Source organism: Miniopterus schreibersii (assembly GCF_964146895.1).
Source record: "Miniopterus schreibersii genome assembly, chromosome: 13".
Classification (NCBI taxonomy): Eukaryota; Metazoa; Chordata; class Mammalia; order Chiroptera; family Miniopteridae; genus Miniopterus; species Miniopterus schreibersii.
In genome coordinates this window covers 41,670,106-41,691,452 of record NC_138113.1, presented here as the reverse complement: position 1 = coordinate 41,691,452, position 21,347 = coordinate 41,670,106, and the positions used below count along the sequence as shown (strand labels likewise).

At 48.8% G+C, this 21,347-nt stretch overlaps 1 protein-coding gene across 4 annotated transcripts in view; it reads right to left on the bottom strand.

The window, feature by feature from the left end:
• TET3 (tet methylcytosine dioxygenase 3) overlaps window positions 1–21,347 on the bottom strand; it is a 95,563-nt gene that overhangs the window by 61,345 nt on the left and 12,871 nt on the right. For 3 of the 4 annotated variants that reach the window (XM_081157302.1, XM_081157300.1, XM_081157301.1), the window contains exon 3: window positions 16,825–16,881. In XM_081157302.1, coding sequence (XP_081013428.1) covers window positions 16,825–16,881 — 57 coding nt within the window. Of the gene's footprint in view, window positions 1–16,824; window positions 16,882–17,187; window positions 17,277–21,347 lie in introns of those variants that run through there. The other variant, XM_081157303.1, reaches the window with a different exon arrangement.

The following is a 21,347-nucleotide window of genomic DNA, read 5'->3' as shown; positions in this document are numbered from 1 at the left end:
AGAAGGACCTGGGGCAGGTGAGCAGGTGACCTGCTTACTCTGGCCCAGCCTACAGACATATTTCAGGCTCCCACTTCTGGCTTGAAACAAACAAGTCCCAGCCGCTAACCCCAAAACTGCCAAGGGGGGGTTAATACCCACACCCCAACCCCTGGGTGGCACTCCTCAGAATGCAGCAACTGTGCCCCACCCAAGGCAGTGATCCTTGTTCCTCAGCCCAGTTCTCAAGGGAGAGGCAGTGGCTAGACCAGTTTTAAAGGCCCTCTCTCTCCCCAGCTATGGCCTTGATCCCCAGCCAACACCTAAGCAGCAAGGAAAGGGGAGGAGGTGGGGTGCTGTGGCCTGGCATGGCAGACAGAGGGGCAAAAGGGAAGGGCAGAAGAAGGCAGTTCCCTGGGGAACCAGCCCCACCTCTCTGCCTGAGGGGTTGGCTGATGGTAAAGACCCAGGTGTTCACCTGGGAGCTGGGGGCGGGGGAGAGGAGTGTAACTAGGAGAGCACTTTATCGGAGGCCAGAGTCGCAGTGCAGCTCTTCTAAGACTAGCCTGCTGTACAAGCCCAGGACATGCCATTTTACTGATCTGGGCCTCAAATTCCTCATCTGCTTTTTAAAAATTATTTTTAAATCTCAGGAAAAACTGAGGCTCTGCTCCAGAGTAAAGGAGACAAAAAGCCTGACCACTGAATATGTGTGATCCTTGGATTTTTCTCCTACAAAAGAGGTTGTGACAATAGACAAGATTTGAATAGGTCTTTAAGTGGTGATATTAGTGTTCATAAGGCCTGTAGATTAAGTCCGCAGTGGTGGTGTATCCGTGTTAATTTCCTGATTTTGATCAATGCACTGTGGTTATGTGACTTTAGAAAGTCGACACTCAAGTATTCAGAAGTAAAGGGCATCATGTCTACTATCTACTTTCAAATAGTTCAAATAAAAATTATAAAGAGACAGAAAAGAAAAAGCAAATGTAGTAAAATGTTACTTTAGGGAATCTGAAGCTGAAGAGGCTTCTTTGTACTTTTGCAACTCTTCTGAAACTCTGAAATTATGCCAAAATAAAATAAAAAGTTAAGAGGTATGTTACTAGGCCCTGGCCAGTGTGGTTCAGTTGGTTGGAGCATCGTTCTGTACACAAAAGGCTGCCAGTTCGATTCCCAGTCAGAGCACATACCTAGGTTGCAGGTTTGATCCCCAGATGGAGCACATACAGAAGGCAACCAACCAATGTTCTCTCTCACATCTCTCTTTCTCTCTTTCTCTCTCTCTCTCTCTCTCTCTATCCCCCCCCCCTTCCTCCCTCCCATCCCCTGTCTCTAAAAATCAATAAGCATTTCCTGGGGTGAGGATTTAAAACAGAAAAAGAGTTATGTTACTAGATGATCTCTAAGATCTTCCAGTTTCTGTGAAACGGTGACATTATCTGCATTTTACAGATGAGGAACAGGAAACAGGATGACGCTACTCCACAGCAGCAGGAGGGCTCTGCAACCCAGGGTCTTTGACTCAAGTCCCCTCTCCCCCAGCTCTTCCAATGGGCGAGGGACAAGAGTCCCAGGCACCATCCCAGGCCCTGGACAAGAACAGAAGAGCAGCAGGCAAGTAAGGAAGGGGCCATCTGGGCAGTGTCCAGCCTAGCTGTCATCAGGAGAAGCCCAGAGCCTCAGAACAGGGGCCACCCCTGCTCTTCTCCCAAGACCCCTTCCCCCTCCCCCCCCCCACCTGCTCAGGGCTCGAGCAAACTCTTCAGGCACAGCCCAGGCTAACCCGAGGCTTCAGTGACACACACGCACAAGCTCGGCCAGAATGTGCAGGCCCACGTGGAGCACAGCACCACAGCCTGGAATGACCTGGACAAGCCTTCTCTAACCAAAAGAAACACAACATCTGGAAATCCTAAGTCAGTCTCCTAAAATCACTCCAGGGTCAAGGGGGAAAAAAATCAAAAGCACAATTACGTTTATTTCCAATCTGTTTATGTTAGTTGTACTTGTTATGGCAAGTACATACTTTAAATATCATTGATATGTAAACTGATATGAGTATAAAAATAGAGCTGTTTCTTTTGGGGGGAGTCACACTTACAGATCTGAAGATTAATATCAATGAAAACAATAACTATTAACAGAGAAAAAAATCATGCTTCTAAAAAATTTTTGTTGAATAAGAAGGAATAAAAATGAAGGTTTCAATCTAAGAAGCTAGAAAATAAAAACTAAGAAAGGCAGGAAAAAGGAATCACTAGAGATAATGACAGAAATATGTGATTAGAAAACAAAATGTAGTGATATTTATAAAAGAATCTAAGAGGTGGCTCTCTAAAAGACCAATAAAATAAATTTCTGGCAAGCATGATCATCTTAAAAAGAAAAACATAAACAAACATTATTAGAAATGTGAAAAGGAAAATAACTATGGCCAATAAATAAGACATGAAGTTCACTACTAAAAACTTTGAAAATATGGATGAAAGGATAATTTTCTAGAAAAAAATTGAGAAAAAGTAGAAATACTGAAAATACCAGTCATCAGAAAAGTCAGAGAACTACCTCCCAAAAAGGGTACCAGGCCCAGTAACTGTATATTACATTATTTTCCTAGCTCATAAAAAATGTTGATCTTTTTTATCCTTTCATTTAATTCTCCCAGATCCCTCTGAGGTAAGCACTGTCTCCCCATTTTAAAGACAAGGAACCCAGGGATTCCAAAGGACCAAGGCACTGTCTCTAAGTCACATCTTGGCCAGCCAGATGTGGCCAAGCTGGGACTCAGTTCCACAGCCAGATGTCTCCAGGGTATAACCCAGAAAACTCTGTGTTCCAAATGCTCAAGTTCCTCTGTGATCATCCATGTTTGGAAACTTCTAGCCCCTTGCTACTTAAAGTGTGGTCCAAAAACCAGCAGCATCAGCATCACCTAAGAGCTTGTTAGAAATGCAGAATCTCAGGCTCCACCCATTATAAAGAGATTCCTAGGTGATCTAGATGAATATTAAAATGTTAGACACACTGGTCTGGCCTATTACTGTCCAATCTCTTTCAATTCCTCTTGAATTTACAAAAGCAGTGCCTGTTTTATTTGGTAAAACAAACAAAAAAATCAACTTGATAAACTATCAGAACTAGCTTTGATCATAAAAACATGTAAAAAAAAGTTTGGCAAAATAAAACCAAAACATTAAAAAATTATAAACATTTGTAATATTTGTCAAGGTATGGTAAAGAGTTAATACCACTAATATATGAAACTCTCATGAATTCATAAGAAAAATCACACAAAAGAAAAATAGGCAAATCAAATCAAAATATATTCGCAAAGAAATGAAGATCACAACAGAGCAGTAAAAGATTTGCAAATCAAAACATTTTACACCAATTTTATACCAAGTAGAAATAAATCATTTTTAAAATAAACATATTATTTTGATAATCAGGGGGGAATCGACAGATATTTAAAATTTAAAAATACATATAATTATTCTAGAAGGACCAAAATATTAATAATAGTTCTGAGTGGTAAAATTACGGTTTTATTTTCTCTATTTGCTTACATGAACTTTCTGGTTTTTCTGCAATGAACTTACCTTCTTTGTAATACACAACAAAGTTTAACTATTTCCTAGAATTTGATCGTATCTGAAATTTAACAGCCTTTACATTTAGTCTCTCTTGGCTTTTCACCTAGCCTTTTCACAAATCATGGCAGCATGCAAAGCCATGTCTTTTCAGTCCTCATCAGGCATGGGAATCCCAAATAAACAGAGCCTCTCTGACATTACTCCACAGACCGGCAGTTCTCAAACACCAGGGGGTAGAGGAATCACCTGTAGGGAGCTGACTACAGATGCAGATTCCCACGTCCCACCCCCAGAGATCAACCCTGTGTGTCTATGGCTGTCCCCGGACTGCCCTTTGACAGGCCACCTCCAATAACCCTATGAGGCTGAGGGTGAACATAGGAGAGGAGAAAACCAACTGGTTCAGAAATTGGGTGAACTAAGGGTCTTACGGGCTGGCAGGGGACAGCAGTCCCTCCATCCACCCTGCCATGCGCACTCACAGGCTCCACCAGTCAGTGGTCTGCTCTTTGAAAGAGGGCAACAGGTGGGAAGGGAGGCAGGTGGGAAAGGCTTTCTCCAACAGGTGAGCTGAAGCCCTGAGCAGTCCAGCATTGCAGCTTCACTGCCAGAGCTCGCTCTGCTCCGGGAGAAGTCATTTGGAACAACTCCATAGGATCACAGAGGTCCATCTGTCAGTTTCTGCTGGGCACCCTGAGAAGGCAGCTCCTCCAGAGCTGGCAGAGATACAGCTATGAGGGGCCTGAGGACTTGGCTTCGCAGGTGGGGCCCACAGTGACTGTCCCCAGTCCTGGGCTGTTCCCCAACCCCAGGTGGGCTCTAGGGAAGAGAGTAAAGACACCGATCGGGTGGGGCCGGATCTCTTGAGTGTATCCTTGGCTCCACTATTTCCCTGGTGGGTTTAAGTAAACTAGCAGAGGAGCCAGCGAAAATGTTTCTCGCTCCTCTGCCTCCCTGAGCATCGAAGGGGAGGGAGAGCACAACCTGGGGCTAAATGGAACCGGTCATGGCCACAGTCAAACAGAACCTGGTGACACACTGAACCAGATGCGTGAGGACCGTTACCGAGTGACTGGGAAGGAGCTCACAGTCCACCTCTAATTGCTATTTCTTTTATACACGCACAAGCTAAGTTGATCCTCTCTCCCTACCTTCTTTTCAGGCAGGACTCCTGACCTCTGCTTAAGAGCCGCAGGGATCCCCACATCTCCAGGTCTGTAGCCTCCGTTCCCCAGAGATGAGAGGGCCCCTTGTTCCTGGGTCCTGGTGGACCCAGCCTTCCTAGGCAAGTACAGATCTCCATCTCCCTCCCAGTTCTGTGGCAGCAGAGACTGGGGACCTGCAGGATGGCAGGGAGGCAAAGCAGAGTGGCTCGCACTGGACAGCTCCTTCAAGAAACAGGGTCTTTCATTCCCCAATCACAAGTACAAGCTCAAAATGCAAGCACAACAAGGAGGATTAGCACACTGACAGAAATAAAGTTTACCTAGAAATCACCTGGGGGGTGGGGAGAAAGAAAAAGCCACTACCTTTGAGGAAGACCAGGGACACAGGCCTGGAGCCAATGTCACCAGTGGTCTTTGCAAGCTCTGCTTCAGACTTGATGACGCCTCATCCCCCAAGAGCAGCTGCAGGTAAGTGTGTGCTGCTTTCAGGTGTCTGGGAACCAAGAAGGCAGCTCTCCCTACTAGTTAGTACTAATGAGGGTTAATGACAAGTGGGCTGTCAGTCCCGGGGTAATTAAGAGGTATCAGATCAGAGGGCTCCTCCCTGATGTCTGCCTGTGGGAAAATGCCAGGACCTTCCTTTTACTGTGGGAGCAAGGCAGGTGCCCCATCTCTGTTGTCCGGCTAGCAGCCCCCAGGGCTGCTTTAGATTCTGCTCCTTGCACGGGCCTGGGTTGTCACACTGTGGAGGTGAAGCTCATTGTCTCCCTCATCAATCTGATTCCACAGCATTTATTAAAAGGATTTACTGCATGCTAGGCTTTGTGCCAGGAACTGGGGAATGAAATTGAGTAAGATGAGCACCTCACCAACTAGGAACTCGTATCAGGCCCTTAAGTGTTGCTACAGAGGTAGACAAGGCACAATGGGCTGCCTGGGCCCAGAGGGAACAAGGGGCTGCTTGGGCCCAGAGACAGCATCACAGAGCAGCTGGCAGAGAAACGAGAGCGTTTATAATATACCAGCAGTAACAGGATAAAAACTGTAGCAAAAAAGACCCCCGTCATTGAAGCAACAACAAAACCTACAACATCCTAGCAATAAACGTAATGAGAAATGTGTAAGAACCATATGAAGAAAACTCTGATTCTGATGGACACACAGAAGGACTGGAATGAACAGAAAGATATACTTCCCATTTCCCAGATGGGAAGACTCATTGTAAAGCTGTCCATTCTGCCCCAAATAATCTATAAATCCATGTGATTCCAATTGAAAAATCCAAACATTTTTCATAGAACTTGACAAGCTGTTTATAAGCTTATTTGGAAAAGGAAGTGCAAAAGAAAAGCCAAAAAAAAATGTTGTGGAAAAAATGAGTTTTTGAGTTTTTTTAAACCAAACTGTTATATAAAAACTGCAGTAATTAAAACAATGAAATACTGACATAGAATCAGATGAATAACTTAATGGAACTGAAGAAAGGCCCTAAAAACCCATGGATATATGCGTATTTATAGAATGCTTAAGGTAGAATCATGAACCTTTTGGGAAGCAATAAATATTTTATAAATAGACTGGACATAAGAGGCCTTCTATTTGGGAAAAATTCAATCCCTATCTTACACTATATACAAAATAAGTCTCAGCTTAGAGATCTAAGTATCTAAAATAAAACTATAAAGTAAAAACTCAGATGCCAAAATATTCATGAATTCCAATTCCAATTACAAAATCAAATTTCCATATGACAGACACAATGAAAAAAACCTGAGAGGCCACAATTTTTTCAAAATATAACAGAAGTTAATATTGATAATATTTAAGAAATTTATGGATCAATAAAAAGACAATCTAATTAAAAGTAGGTAATGTACCTAATATGTGACACACAGAATAAATGCAAAATGGTTAACATTTTCTCAAGTTCACTAACAAAAAAAATTAAATAGGAGAAATTCCTTTTTACCTACCAAATTGCAAAAATTAAAAACTGATAACTCCTCATTTAGTGTAGGTGGGGCAGTAAAGTTGATAGATATTATCAAATTTTCTTTTGGGAGGGTAATTTGGTAATGTTGATTGAAATTTCATTTGCATGATTTTGTCCTATACAAATACTTAAACAAATACCAAAAAAATATATTTATAAAAATGTAAATTACATCATTTAATTGCAGAATACTAAAACTGTAAATGTTCATCAGTAGGAAACAAATCATAATAAATCTATAAAATGAAAGACTCCATAGCCATTTAAAAAGTTAAGATAGATACACTGATCTGGAAAGACGTCCTTAACATATCAATGAGCAAATAAAAGAATACCAAAATTAAAACATCTGGTACAAACACATTTCTGTGGGAAAGACAGTAAGTTCATGTACACCAGCTTAGCTAGGCCATGAGCTCTGCATCAAATGCTTTCCCCCTTCTCTCTCGCTGTCCTTTGCATCTAGCTTTCATTTCTTCTGGTGTTAATGTGTGAGGCTTTTCTAAATACTACTAAAATTTCCATTTAGGCTTGGGAGATGCTCTGGTCCTAGGTAATAAATTCAAACTGATTTTGCTTCGGTTAAAAAAAAGTTTCTGCAGGCCCTGGTTGATGGTAAGCTATTACTAGGTCCCTACCAAGGGGTTTGGAGACAAAGCCCCCAAGAGTAACCAAGCACTACACTCTGGTCTTGTACTGTTCCAAGTACAGGGGTTCTCCATGAGGCCCTAGCAGGGAGGAAGGGGATCGGGCTACATCAGGACTTGGCATTCACACAGTAGGTATGCCATCAGCATCTCCCCAAGAGCTCTGGCATACATAAAATATCAAACCGTGGACAATGAGGCCACAGTAGAACTTAGAGAAAGTCATATTTTTAAATGTGTTTGTGATCAAAGAAGAAAAACAGTGTCCTGAGGATCCATCTGAGAATCTAAAAAAAGCACGTACCAAGTGAAACTAATGAAAGACAATAAACATAAAGCAGAAATTAATGCTTTAGAAAACAGAAAGTACAACTGACAAATCTATGCACTTTTAAGTTACATAAAACTCTGGCAAAGTTAATGAAGGAAAAGAGAAAAAATTAATATGTGACATTAGGAATTAAGAAAATGAAAAAAAATCAGATACTAAGGAAATTGAAAAGGAATAACAGATTATGCTAATAAATCCAAAAATAGCTCACTTTCATGGGAAACACAAAGTAAACATTTTATACCAATAGCCACAGGAAAGAACAAATCAGAAAGCTGCAAAGATCCATCCCTCAAAAGGCACCAGGCTCAGACAGTTTCACTATCAGATTTTTTTCAAATCCTTATGGAATAAAATTATTATTTAAACTATTATTAAATTGTTCCACAGTATAAAGAAAGAATCAAAGCTTCACTATCCATTACATGATGTTATTATTACTCTCATACCAACATCTGACAATGAAAACACAAAAGGAAAATTATAGATCAATCTCATTAACAAACATAGATGCAAAATTCCCACATTAAGAGTTCAAATTAAACAGTGTGTTTAAAAAAATGCTCCATCATCAAGGATAGTATATTCAAGGAATGCAAAGATAGTTCAATATTAAGAAATGTATTAACACAATTCACCTTAACAAGAGACAAAGGAAAAATATGATTTCGCCTTTAAGCCACGCTGTTATGAGAACTAAGGGAGCAAACGATGAAAATGTGCCCCCCTGTGCCCCGCACAGAGTAAGCATCCCACAGACGGCGTTACAGCCAGTCTTTACGTGGGGAAAAGTGGGCTCCAACACAGCATAACTCCGGTTTTATAAACAGTACAGAACGAGGGCATGAACGCAGAGAATCTAGTCTGGAGGGGTGCTCCAGGTAGCAGTGGTAAACTGGGTTGTGAAACTGTGGGCAAATTCCTTCCCTTCTGTCTGTTTCTATTTCTTAATTTTTCCAAAGAGCATGTACTATTTGTATACTCAAAAAAGAATAAAAAGCCAAAAAATGAGGGAGATGTTTGGATTTAGCCAAGAGGACTGGCAAACCTAAAGGCATGCGAAGATGGGAAAAAACCTAAAGGTGACAGGGAAGAGGGTAACTCTGGGGAGGGGGCTTGCAGGATTCCTCTGTCCTGAGCCCTATGGCTGCAAAACCCACTCAGCTCCAAGAACACGCGCACACTCACAGAAAGATGTTCCTGGCTGAGGACAAGCTAAAGTGCGCGGGGCCCACAGCCAGCATACATTGCCGTACTACACAGGGCCTGACCTGACTTTGCCCAAAGGCCACAGAAATTTTGGACAATGGGAACAGGGTGAGGGTACTCATTTTTCGATCCAGGTGCTGGTTGCACAGGTGTACTTACTTTGTGAACACTCAACCAAGCTGTACACAGTGGGCACTTTTTTGTGTGTATGCTATACTTTAATAAAGATTTTAAATAATTAAAAACTGAGAGGAGAACACTGAGTTTCTGTCATCTGCTACAGAATTTCCCTCAAATTCTGGTTTTAATAAATCTAAACTCATGGATCAGTCTCAAGGAACAGAACATTCAACCCAGTATTTTGTCTGACATATCTCATTGTCTTAATTTTTCCAGACTCTGGATTATCACTAAAATTACCAATGGATAAGAAAAAATTATTGGGCTACCCCGGGGTATAGGAGACACATGGAAAGCCTAACTGGATGAGGACAGTGGCTTCTCAACCCCAGTACACATTCAAATCACCTGGGGAGCTTTGAAAATGCTGGGGCCAGGGCTCCACTCCAGACCAATTACATCAGACTCTCTGGGGCATGGGCCCAGGCATTGATATGTTCTTTTTAAAAAACTCCCAGATGATTCTAATATGCAGTGCAACTGAAAACCACTAAACTAGCTGAACCAGAGGGACTGGGCACTGGAAACTCTCTAGGCAAGTTGAAGCGTGCATGGCCCCTGCCCATCCTGCTAGAGGCTGTGGGGGTGGGAGCTACCGTTTAGGGCTGAAGTGCCCTGGTAACCATCCAGGTCCTCCTCCACATTTCTCTTCCCCCAGACCTCAGGCGGAGGGTGGGAACAATGCCCTCCACATGGAGGAGGCAGCCTCTGGAAAGTGAAGGGGAGGGCTTCCCAGGGGTTGGGCACAGAACCCTGGGCTCTGGCTCCCGGCGGGTGTTGAAACTGCTCTGGACCACTTGCCAGTACAACCCCAAGACATACACCACTCCAACCACACAACCCCAGAGCTAAGCCCTAACTACTACCCAGGGTCCAAATGACACCACTGGGAACCCACAGCTAGGAAAAAGGAAACCGAGGAGAAATAATAGTGGGAAGAAAGGCCACAGGGCAGAGGTCAGCAGAGAGCTCAAATCATCAGGTAGGACTTGGCTCAGCGACAAGTGGCAAGGTCAGTGAAGAGGGGGATGCCGCATGGCCCACCTGCCCAGAGCTTCCAACACTAATCTCTGGGGTCCCCATGCCGCCCTCATCCTGCATCCACTCTACCTAGCTGTGTAGCAGGAACCCATGGGTCTGACCCCAACAGATGGTTATCTTGGCCCAGCAGCCCCGCAGCATCTTTACACACACCCCTAGATAATTCTGATACAAAGAGCCCTTGATCTATGCCCCACAAAGCAGTCCCTCAGAGGCCCTCTCTGCTCAGTCTAGAACTTTGAGCTGAGCTCAAAGCCAGAGGGGTGAGAGTGGGGGTGGGCTGAGGCCATGAAGAGTGTCCTAGGATGGAGAGCAGAGAGAGAGGAGGGAGAGGGATCATAGTGCCAGGAAAACATGGGGAGCATCTCTTGGGCATAATCTCCAGCGCTCTACAGAAAATTCATTTCTGTATCTCCCCCCTCCGGCCCCCAGCAAGCACAGGGTGTAGGGCAACAATGATTCCACTTGGGAAGGCACAGTCTTCCCTCTCTGGGTCCAACAGAGCCTGGTGCAGACAGGGGGCATCCTCTGCACCCCATCCTGAACTTGTTCAGGACAGCAGAAAAGTGACTTGGCCCAGGGGTCCCACTCAAGGGAGAAGGTGTGGCAGAGAGTCTGTCTGGGGATCCAGCCTGGGCACTCAGCCCAAACCCTTCTGGGGTTTCTGACTCTGCCAGAAGCTTCTAGCCTCCCTGGTTCTTCCCTTCTGCTGAGCGGCCAGCAGGAATCAGAAACGGACCTTCCTAAGGTACAGGAAGGTGGACTGGCAGAAACAGGCCCCTTCTGTAAACTCCACCTGCTTAGCAGGGCTGGGACCCAAGGCGCACAGGCTGAGAGCAGGCAACTGGGGAGAAGGAAGTTGGGGAGGGGGTATCGATGCTTCAGAGAAAGAAAAGCAGGAAAACTCAGTCGGCAAGACAGGGAGTTTAGGAGCTCACTGTCAGGGACAAGTCGCAAACCCTTTCAATGTCTTTGTTTCCTTTTGCAAAGCCCATGGGGTTAGGATTACACTGAAAAATGCTTGGAGGCGGGGTTGAGAAATCCAATTACTTAAGCACCAAGGGCACAAGAGTTCCAGGCCACAGAGGTAACCAGGATTTACTCAGACCCTAATCTTACTGGCCTTGGGATGTTTGCCTCTTAAGGAATATTTCTGTGGCAAGACTGTTACCTACCCCTTAGCCCCCCCATTCTCCTCCAAGATGAGGCAGCTAGGGGAGAAGCGAATTAGCATTTTACATTTTTGTCTAATCTTTAGCATCTCAAATAAAAATAAAAAAGCCAAAGATCCTCAGGCAGAAAAAACTTTGCAGGGGAAGGGGGGCGGAGATAAACTCATGCAATGGAAACTATCGGGATGTCTGTCCTTACAGACACCAGGACAGTTTGTGATCAGCCCTCAGAGGAAAAGGTCTCTACCTCCAGATTACTGAGAGCAGCCAAATGGGGAAAGCTCAAAATTCAGGGTGTCCTGCCTGCGGCCATGGAGCTTCCGTGCGTTGCAGGGCCCAAGTCCACTCAGCATCTCCCAGAGACCTGGCCTTCCCCTTACCTGTCCCCTTCCTCTAAGTCATGCAGTTCACACACACACACACACACACACACACACACACACACACACACACAATTCTGCCCCTTAAGGGGACTCTGTAGGTCCTGACACTTCTCCATCAGAATCTGAGACTTGCAGAGATGAAAGGGCAATCAGGAGGCATCCTCACCTATATAAGCTGAGATGCAAGAAAATCTTTTCAGGGACTCAGAGAATCTCTGGGACAGCAAGATCTCTACTCTTCCAAGTGGTGCTCTGTCCCCAAGATGGACAGGACAGGAGAGAGGGGAAGTCATGTCCAGAAAAGGTTGGAGTGGTCAAAACAGAGACCCTCTGCTCTCCCAGAAGTGAAATTCAAAAGCAGTGCTGTGCAGGGTATGGCCCGTAAACTGTTCACCACCACCGACCACAACATAAACACAGGAACCAACAGTGGGCCTTCAGGAGCAGGCACAGCGATTTGAACCTGCACCGACACGCAAGAGCAAGTGTCCTGGACTCGCCTCCTTCAATGGCTCACAGACCAGTCAGAAAGTTTAGCATAGATGGTGCTGAACTTTCAAAATACACGTGGCGCAAGCTGCAAACTACTTGTACAAAGTAGGACTGTGTATCAGTCTGCAACATTTTAGAAATAAAAAAACACTGCCACATTTAGTTTGAGAAAAATTAACTTTGGAAAGCTACTACTTCATTTTACAAAGGAAACTGAAGACCAGGGACACTAAGTGACCTCCTCATGACCAACAACAGAACCCAAGAGTAGCAGAGTTGGGGCTAGAGAGGAAAAGAAACAGGACAACTGCACTTTTGCCACCTCCTAGTCTCAGCCAGAGGTGTCAGTGGGAGCCCCCCTCCCAAGCAGTTGAGGCTGCAGGGCCCACACATGCCCCATGCATAGAAAGCAATTTTGGGTTCCAGGTAAAATGCCCGGCACAGCCTTATCTGAATCTCAAACCCAACACAACTAAAACCAACACTTTCCTTTCAAAATAAGCTCTCTTCCCAGCTATTCCATTTCCGACCCCACTACCCTGATCTGTAATTGCCGGATCCCAGAAATGCTAACTTATTGAAAACATGGCTGGCATGCTGCTTCTTGCTTCAAAGTCCCTTGATGTCCACTGAGCCAGTGATAAAAGCAAAGGTAAAGAGCTAGGCACAGCTGGGGGCGAGGGTTTGGTCTGCTGCGCATGCAAGTTCACAGCCCAAAGCACAAAGATCAAAAAGCCTTCATGGTATAAAAAACAAAACATGCCAATGCTGGTTTGCCCACATAGAGTTAGATTTTAGGTACTTTAGTCAGTGTCTCTTGCTTCCAATGGTACTGTAGAGCTCAAATAATAATAATTTCTCTTATTTTTCAGGACCTAGTACTGTACCTGGAACATGGTAAATGCTCAGTAAATGTTGAAAGACAAAAGGAGAAAGGAAGAGAAAGTGAATGGGGGTGGAGTCATAGTCCTGGATAGCATGACAATCCAATCTACAGATCCTAACTGTCTGAGCCATCCCTGCCCCCCATCAGCCCAAAGGCTTCCAAAACTAACCCACAAGGAAGCCATCTCCTTCTCAGACGCTGCAAACATGCTGGGAACAAAGGGGGAGTCCTCGGCTGACTGCCATGCCAGATGCTCAAGTGTGAGAGGAAACAAGGCCCAAGAGGTCAGGGTGGGAAAGAGAACTGGAGAGGACTGGGAGACCCAAAAGCGGAGCCAAACCAAAGCCCCTCCCACATTCCCTGCCCCCACCCCCAGCCAGCCGAACCATTTGCTACAGCCTGGGGGATATGGGAGGGGACTGGCAAGACCACAAAGACCATTTCTAGCAGAACCATCCATCTGCAGCTGGAGGGAGCCCAGAGCCAGGCAGGCCCCTCCTCAGCGAGCCAGCAGGAGCCCTGCAGTGATCCCTGTGGGCACTACAGTGGGCAGGAAGGCTCCCTCAGGCCCACTCACCTGTCTATCCTGCAACATCCTCTCTCTCCCAGGATATATAGTTGGGAGTCACCAAGGAGTTAGGGCTGAACCCTGGGACTCTAACTCCAGTTCTTGTTAGGACTTGGGAAGCCCTCGCTCCCCCTCTGTCCTCAAACTCAACTTGAAATCCTTCTGGTTGGCTTGTTTCCTGCTCTAGCCTGACATGCTCACCTGCTGCTTACAAACGGCCCCCTCACAAAGGGCTGGAGAATGGGAAGAGCAGGCAAGAAACTAGTAGGAGTCACCCACGGTGTGTGGAAAGTCGAGGATCAGAGATCCTCAACAAAGAGGCATTTCTGCAATGGTCAAAAGCAGAGATAGAAGGCAGAGATCCTGGGCACAGTCCCAAAATAGTTTCCAGACATCTTCAGCCAATTGAGGATTCCCACGGGGCAGTGCGTGGGAGCAGCGTGGGAGCCCAAAAGTCGGGCAGCATGATGCTCTCGGCACCGGGCACTCACTCCTGCCCAGGCTGCCAAGGAGGAGGTGACAGCAACAGTGTGTGCTCTGGCGCATATCATGGGTAGGCATGTAACACACTAGACAGCACAGTGACAACTTGTGTTTATCAAGCTCAACTCCGCACACCCTACATCATGGATATTCTTGAAACCCTGGGAGGACTCAGCACACTGTAGATGAGCATATTCCCACTGGCTACTGGACACCTGTCAACCCTAAGACTTCCAGTGTGAATTTCACCCATCCCATGAGAACAGACTGTGAGACCCCCCTTGTCCTCTGTCCCAGAGTCTTGGCCTGACCTCGGAATGAACTCATGCAGCAGACATCTTCCTACACCATGACCTGCTGACGGAAGAGGATCCAGGGTATGTGGGACACCGCACTGAACTCGTCACCCAAGAAAAGTCAGTATAGAGGGAAGGTGGCCCCCAGGGACAGAGGGCTTAGATCCCCATGCTTGCTGGCAGTGCCCAAGGCAGGCCCAAAGGAAGCTGTGATCCTCCAACTGAGAACTCAACAATAAAAACAAGCACAGACACAACCTCAGAGCTTTAAAAACAGAGCCAACTCAGGTTCCAGTCTGAGAAGGGGGAAAGAGAGAGACGCATTTGAAGGGCTTCTTCTGGTTTTCCAAGTAGCCCTGACACATGCCCACAACATTAAGGGTCAAGGTACTAGGCTGGAAGCTTCTAGCAGGACTGCAGGGCCAGCAGAATGCAGGCAGAGAGAAATGGAGAACACACTTGGAAAGAGCTGAAGAGAAGCCACCGCTAGGCGGGAGGGAGGGGGTGCTTTCGGGAGTAAACAAACCTGCCAGCAGTCCTTCCTCCCAGCAGAGAGGGAAGCTCTGGCTGACAAGGCCGGAGACACAGAGGAGGGAGGGAGCTGCCCCCTCCCTGAGCCCATCTGTCCTCATTCCCTTGTCCTGCTTTCCCCAGGGTGGGGGACAGAACAGGTGCACTCCATGCCATGATCTCTGTGCCCACAGACCTCAACAGCACACTCCCCGGTCAGCAGTGGGAGGCTAGGGAAGGAAGTGGAGGTGGAACCTGGGTTTCTGCTCCGGAGAAGAGCGTGTGGGGTGAGCTCACAGCTTTCTCCTCCCCACCCACAGCACTGACAGTATCAACCACCCTCTGCTTGCCTCAGGGGCCTCCCACAGTCTGGTCCCAGGTGATCACCCACTTCTCCCAGCCTCACCAAGGCATGCCCAGCTCCCCAGGGGAGCCAATGCCACCTGGCTCTTCTCCTTCCCCCAGAAGCTTCTCTAGAAGCAAATTCCTGCCCTCCCCCAAGTACTTCCTTGCCTCAAGTTCCTTGGGAAGAGGCCAAGGAACCACCCCGGCTTCTGATCCACCCTGCAGCCTCACCCAGGAGCCCCCATCCCACGTGGGGAAGCAGAGCCCCTCCCTGCTAGTGTTCCCACCCAGGCAGTGAGGTGGCAGAGTGCCACTTCCAGCACCCACGGAGCTTCCCACAGCTTTCCCAGGAAGCAGGAGGAGGATTTCCAGGGAGGAGAGTCTGGGGACACCAGCAGCACATCCACCTGCTACCCAAGCCACCAGAGTCCCCCGGCTCCCCACAGGCTCCAGGGGCCCACGGAAAGGTGGGGCTGAGATGGGCTAGAATGGGCTCCCTCCCTCCTAAGAAAAGTCCCATCCGGTCCTGCCCGGCCCACCTGTCCCCAGCCTCTCTGTTCTGAACTTGAGAGACAACCACATAGAACTGCCTCCCGCTTTGTTTTCTCTGCCCCGGGCCAGCAGAGGATACTGCTGAGTAATCCCAAACTTACCCCAGGTCCTCAGCCCTGAAAACAGGGACAAAACCCAAGGAAACCTACTGATCCTAGTCCCTGTCAACCTGGGAGGAATATCCTAGTAATGGCTGATACCCCACCAGGCCCTGCCCTGACCCAAATACTCCCAGCCCTGACCTTCAGACAACCACATGGAGAAGCTCAGTGCCCCTTCTCTGCTTCCCACTCACCTGGTAACATTCCCTTCCCAGTTCCCCAGACACCAAGCCACAGAGTAACAGCAGCCTCCTCCCGGCTTCCCAGTCATGATGTTGCATCAGCCCCCACCCTACCCAAAATATCCTCACCCCCACCACCTCCTCTCCTCTCCAGCCATCTCCATGGTGACAGCAGCATGACTAATGACACCCTATCAGCTTCAGACTCAGGAGCACAATTTACCCTCCCTCCTACCCTCCCACCCCACCCAGGGATTTCTGCATTTTGGATGCAAACCAACAGTGCCAGAGACATTCTCAAGAGAGATTTCCAGGGGTAAGGGTGGGTAGTGGGTTGCATGTCTTTAAAAACACACACACACACACACACACCAAAAAGACACAGTTCAACAAACCCGATCCCAACTGCACCCAAACCATCCAGCTGAGAAAGCAAAAAGAATCCAAACAAAACCCACACAGGCCTGAGAATTCATTGGCCGCCCACACCCCCCGCCACCCCTCCCCCTCAGCTGCTGCTACACACACAGTGGGAGATTAAGGGATCACCCGAGGAGACCCTTTATTTTTATCCAATCCAGTCAAACACTTCACCCCCACCACACACACACACACACACACACACACCCTCTCTCTCTCTCCCCCCCTCTCTCCCTCCCTCCCTCCCTCTCTCGCTCACACACACACACACACACACACACACACAAGGTACCTTGACAGCGGCCCCTTGTCCCCAGGGCCCGGCTCCTTCACCAGCCTTTATTTCCACCTGCAAAAGAAAACAGAGAGACAGATGAGCCAGGCTGACAGCAGGAGAGACTCCAAGTCCTCCCGCTGCACCCCCAGCACCGCTGCAGGGGAGGCGGAGGATGGGGGGGGGAGCCTCGGGAAGAAAGGGCAGCGGGGACCATCTTCCTGCCTCCAGCTGCCGCGCAGACACGCAGTGGAGAGGCGCATTTGCCTTCCAGTGTGTTTTTGTTTTCATGCCTCCTTCTCCCACCCTCCCGAGATCCAAAGGCCACTGCCCCTCCTCCAGCGCCCAGCCGGCCTGGCCCTCCCCGCCCTGCCGCCCTACCTCAGCCGGCCTCCTCTGGTGCATGGGCCGGCGGGCCTCCCATTATCCCCGCCGGAGCGCGCGGAGGGAGGCACTGCAGAGGAGGCGGCGGCCAGCTGCCGGCTTGGCTCCCCTCCCTGCCGCCGGCGAGGCTGGTGTGGAGGGGGCGGCGCGCTCGCCAGCCAATCCCCGAGGCCGGCCGGGCGGGGGCAGGGCCGCCGGGGGCTGGACCTGCCCAGCCGGGAGGCGGGGGCGCCTCCGAGGGTGCCGCGGAGCCGCGTCCGCTGCGGCCCAGGCCCACCGCCTTTCCCAGGCAGGCCCGGGAGCCCGGGGCACCCCGTCTCCTCCGAGTAGGGGACCCCGAAGGTAACCCCAGAGGCACCCTCTGCATCTCCAGGGTCAAATGACAGACCGTGCCTGGGGTCCAGCAGCAGCTGGTGGGATTTCCTCTCCCACCGCTCGCGTCTCACCCCCGGACACCAGCCTCACCCAGCACCAGCGCTGCAAAAGCTTGAGGAGCAGTAGCCCCTGCAATCTTCGAAGAAAAAATAAAGCCTCACCAGTATGAACCTTTACCCTGTTTTGCAGATGAGGAAACAAGGCAAGCCAAGTGAAGTAACTTACCCAAGGTGACACCGCTAGAAAACAGCAGAGCAGGAACTCCCAGCCAGGTCTGGTTGGCTCTAAAGACCAGGCTTTTAACCATATGCAGTCCTACTCCCTCCCTCCCTCCAGCTTCCACCTCAGAAAACAGACTTCCTGAAGCCCACACTGCCTGTGGCTCAGAGCCTCACCAAGTCAGCCTGCCCTCCCCATGCAAACACCCACACCTCACCCTAGGATGGCTCATCCCTCTGCCGGAATATACCCCACCCCATCCAGACAGCCCCCCCATCACCACCACCACTCCACGATACTTTCTTCTCTCTTAGAAGAGCAACAGCAGCCCTTCCACCCCCGCCCAAGTGTCAGGGCTTCCCATCCCTGGGACCACAAGAGCAAGGGCCTCCAGTCACCAGGCTCTGAGCCTCTGAAAGCTGCAATGCCCAGGACACTGAAGGGCAGGAGAACAGGACAGGGCAAGGAAGACCCTGTACTCCACTCCTAGATTTAATTCCTGGCATCCCTGGGCACATTCTACTCCGCTCCATCCCCTCCCTGTAGCTGAACACCCAGAGCCTCCACCCCCCAGGAAGGGGACGTTACAGACTCTGGTCCCTCAAGTATCCAGTTGCGTTCCTGGCTCCACCACTACCTAGCTGCAGGGCTCTGGTGATGGCACCTTAGCCTCACTCACTCTGCTCATCTGGTAAAATGCAACTACAAAGAACAGTGACCTGGAATACATGTGAAGATTCTGTGCAGAAATGCAGCGCATCCCCATGCACTGTAGGTGCTGCTAGCTACCATCACTTAGTTTCTGGGAGGAATCCTTCTGCGCTACTTCTCATCTCACAGATGAAGAAGCTGAGGCCAGAGAGAAGTGACTCAGGGCTAGTCAGGATGTGTAACAGCCCATTTCAGTGATGTGCTCTGCTACCAGGTCCACCACAGATGCCCAATCGCTGCTCCTACCTGGTGCCCCAAGGGGGTACTGAGCCGGGATAAGCTGCCTTAGGAGAGAGCGAAAAGCTCGCCTCTGGTGAGGAGATTCCAGGAGGCACAGGGCCCACACCTTCATCACCCCTGGGGACAAAGGGCAGCACTGCTGGGCTCCTCTCCAGGGCAGGTGACAAGGCAGGGCAAGGAACAGTGTCCTGAGTCACGGCTCAAGACGGAAAAATGGGCTCCTGCACCCCTTAGCTTTTACTTAGCCAGGCCAAGTAAAGTCCCTTCTCTACCCTGGTCCCCCAAACCCCAGCCCCACCTACCCACCCTACACACAGTCTGCTGCTAGATAAGGAAACAAACACTGCTTGGACAGGAACAATTAATTCTGTTGCTGCTGCGGCTGCCACAGTTTATCAAGCCCCTGCTATGTACCAGGCTCTGTGCCAACCATGCCAGTAGGAGCATCTCATTTGAATTACTTCACACACAACCCTGTCTCTTACGGGGAAAAGGACTTGTACATAGAAGTTGGTTATTAGCCTGTACAGCACACAGCTGGTGAGTGGTAGGCTAGAATTCCAATCTAGGCCTTTCTCCTCCCAGTTCTCTAACCCCTCTCTCTCTGCCAATCCCAGGGAAGTGCAAAGAGGGATGGGGTCACTTGAATTCAGCCACTTCCCTTTAAGCTACGGGTCTGAGAATAGTATCAGAAACTTCAAGATGCTGCTTCTTGCCTGGGTTCCCCACCCCTCCCCCACCTGGTGCAAGGAGCAAGGCTTAATCCAAAAGTCACTTCCCTCTGTCACTTTTCCAGCTCATCTAGCCTCTATGAGCATCACCCACTTCTCCCAAGGCCTTCACAGAGCAGCGCAAGGGCCTCTTCCAGAGCACCAATCACAACCAAGTTCAGTTATTTATTTACACGGCGGTCTTTCCCCACGTGGGCGGGGGCCCTGTCTTCCCCACTTTACTAGTCTCGGCACAGAGCTGGAATGTGCTGAGCTGAGTTTCTACGCAAGGAGGGAGGAGTGGCAGGGGGTTGGGCGATATTCAGAGGCCACTCTCCAGGTCGGCTTTCTCTCTGAGATCCCCAAATATCAGAGGGACACCTCCTCTCCTGGGAGGGCAGGACCTGCCACAACTAAACTAGAGCTGAGTCTCAGCCTGTTCAGCCCAGCCCACATCTTCCTCACCAGCCTGCAGGAGCCACCCTGACTTTCTGATTCACCAACACACACACCCCCCATTGCTAACTCATTCCTACCTCAATTACAATCACCCGCCTACCCATGCCAACCCTAAGAGGAGCCCGTGGTCCCTGAGGAGGGCACCTGCTCCCATCTCTGTACCACCCTGGCCTCCTGCCTTTTCTGAGGCATCTGAAAAGCCAGGGCTCCAAGGACTCACAAAGGCACGTGCTGGGGCTACCCTGCCTCCAGCAGAGACACTCTCCATACCCAACCCTGTCCTGTCTCTATCTGCCCCTCTTTCTACATTTGGAGCTTCACAGTGACTGGCCAGAGGTACTTGGGACCCTTCCATATGGGGGCCAAGGGTCCTGTTCATCTTCCATGGTGACCTCTAGTTCCCCCTGCACTCCTACCAGGATTCTGGAATGGGGCCACAGTCCTCACCACCAGGGAGAGATGAATAGATTCACTCACTCTCAGAACACACAAAATACCCCAACACTGAGAGCCTCAGGAACATGGATATCCACAGGCCAGAAACCACACAGATATATAAAAACTAGGGAATAAGAACACATTCAGACATAGACCGAGCACCAACCCCATGCCAGGCCCCATACTTGGAGCAAAATATATCAATATCTTATGTAACCATCAAAACAAAACAATGAGACCGGAATTATTCATGCCCATTCTACAGATGGAGAAATTGAAATACAGAGAGGCTAAGTACCTTGCCCAAGGTCATACAGCTAGAAAATTACTGAGCAGGGTTCTCGCTACCCCCTCATTTGTAGCTGTACTGTCAGTGCTGCTCTGTGTAACCCCATGATTTTCATAACAACCTACCTCTTCTAGAGTTGGCAGTGGGTAGACAGACTTCTCCTCCCTGGCCATGACTGTGTCCTGCACGAGTCACTCCCCCACAAAGCTTTATTTCAAAGCTCAGCTCAAGCCCACTTCCTCCAGGAAGCCTTCTCGGGTTACTATGGTCCTCTGCCAGCCGACAGCACTTCTAATGTTTCTCATTTGACACTTGTTACTGCTATTTGTCTCGCTGGGTGTGCTGCCTCTCCAACCAGAATGGCTGGAATTGTGCCTTTCCAAAGCCCCTGCGGGGTTTTACCCAACATTCCACACACTGAAGGCACCTGGAATCCACGCGGGGAAGTCTGCGACCTCCCTCTCTTCCTTCTTCATCACACAAAGGATCCTGCCAAGGAAACCCAACACCCCCTCCACCTTCAGAGCTATGTTTGAAGTCCCGGGTGTCCACGCATCAATTTCCACCCAAGTAATTGCAGCCCATCACACACATCATCCCCTATATTTGAAACTCTTTGCGGTTGTCATGGGAACTGCCTTTGCCTTCATTCACTGATCAGGCCTCACAATTAGCTTTGGCAGCGGAAGTCTGTGTCAACAGCAATCTCAGGGAGG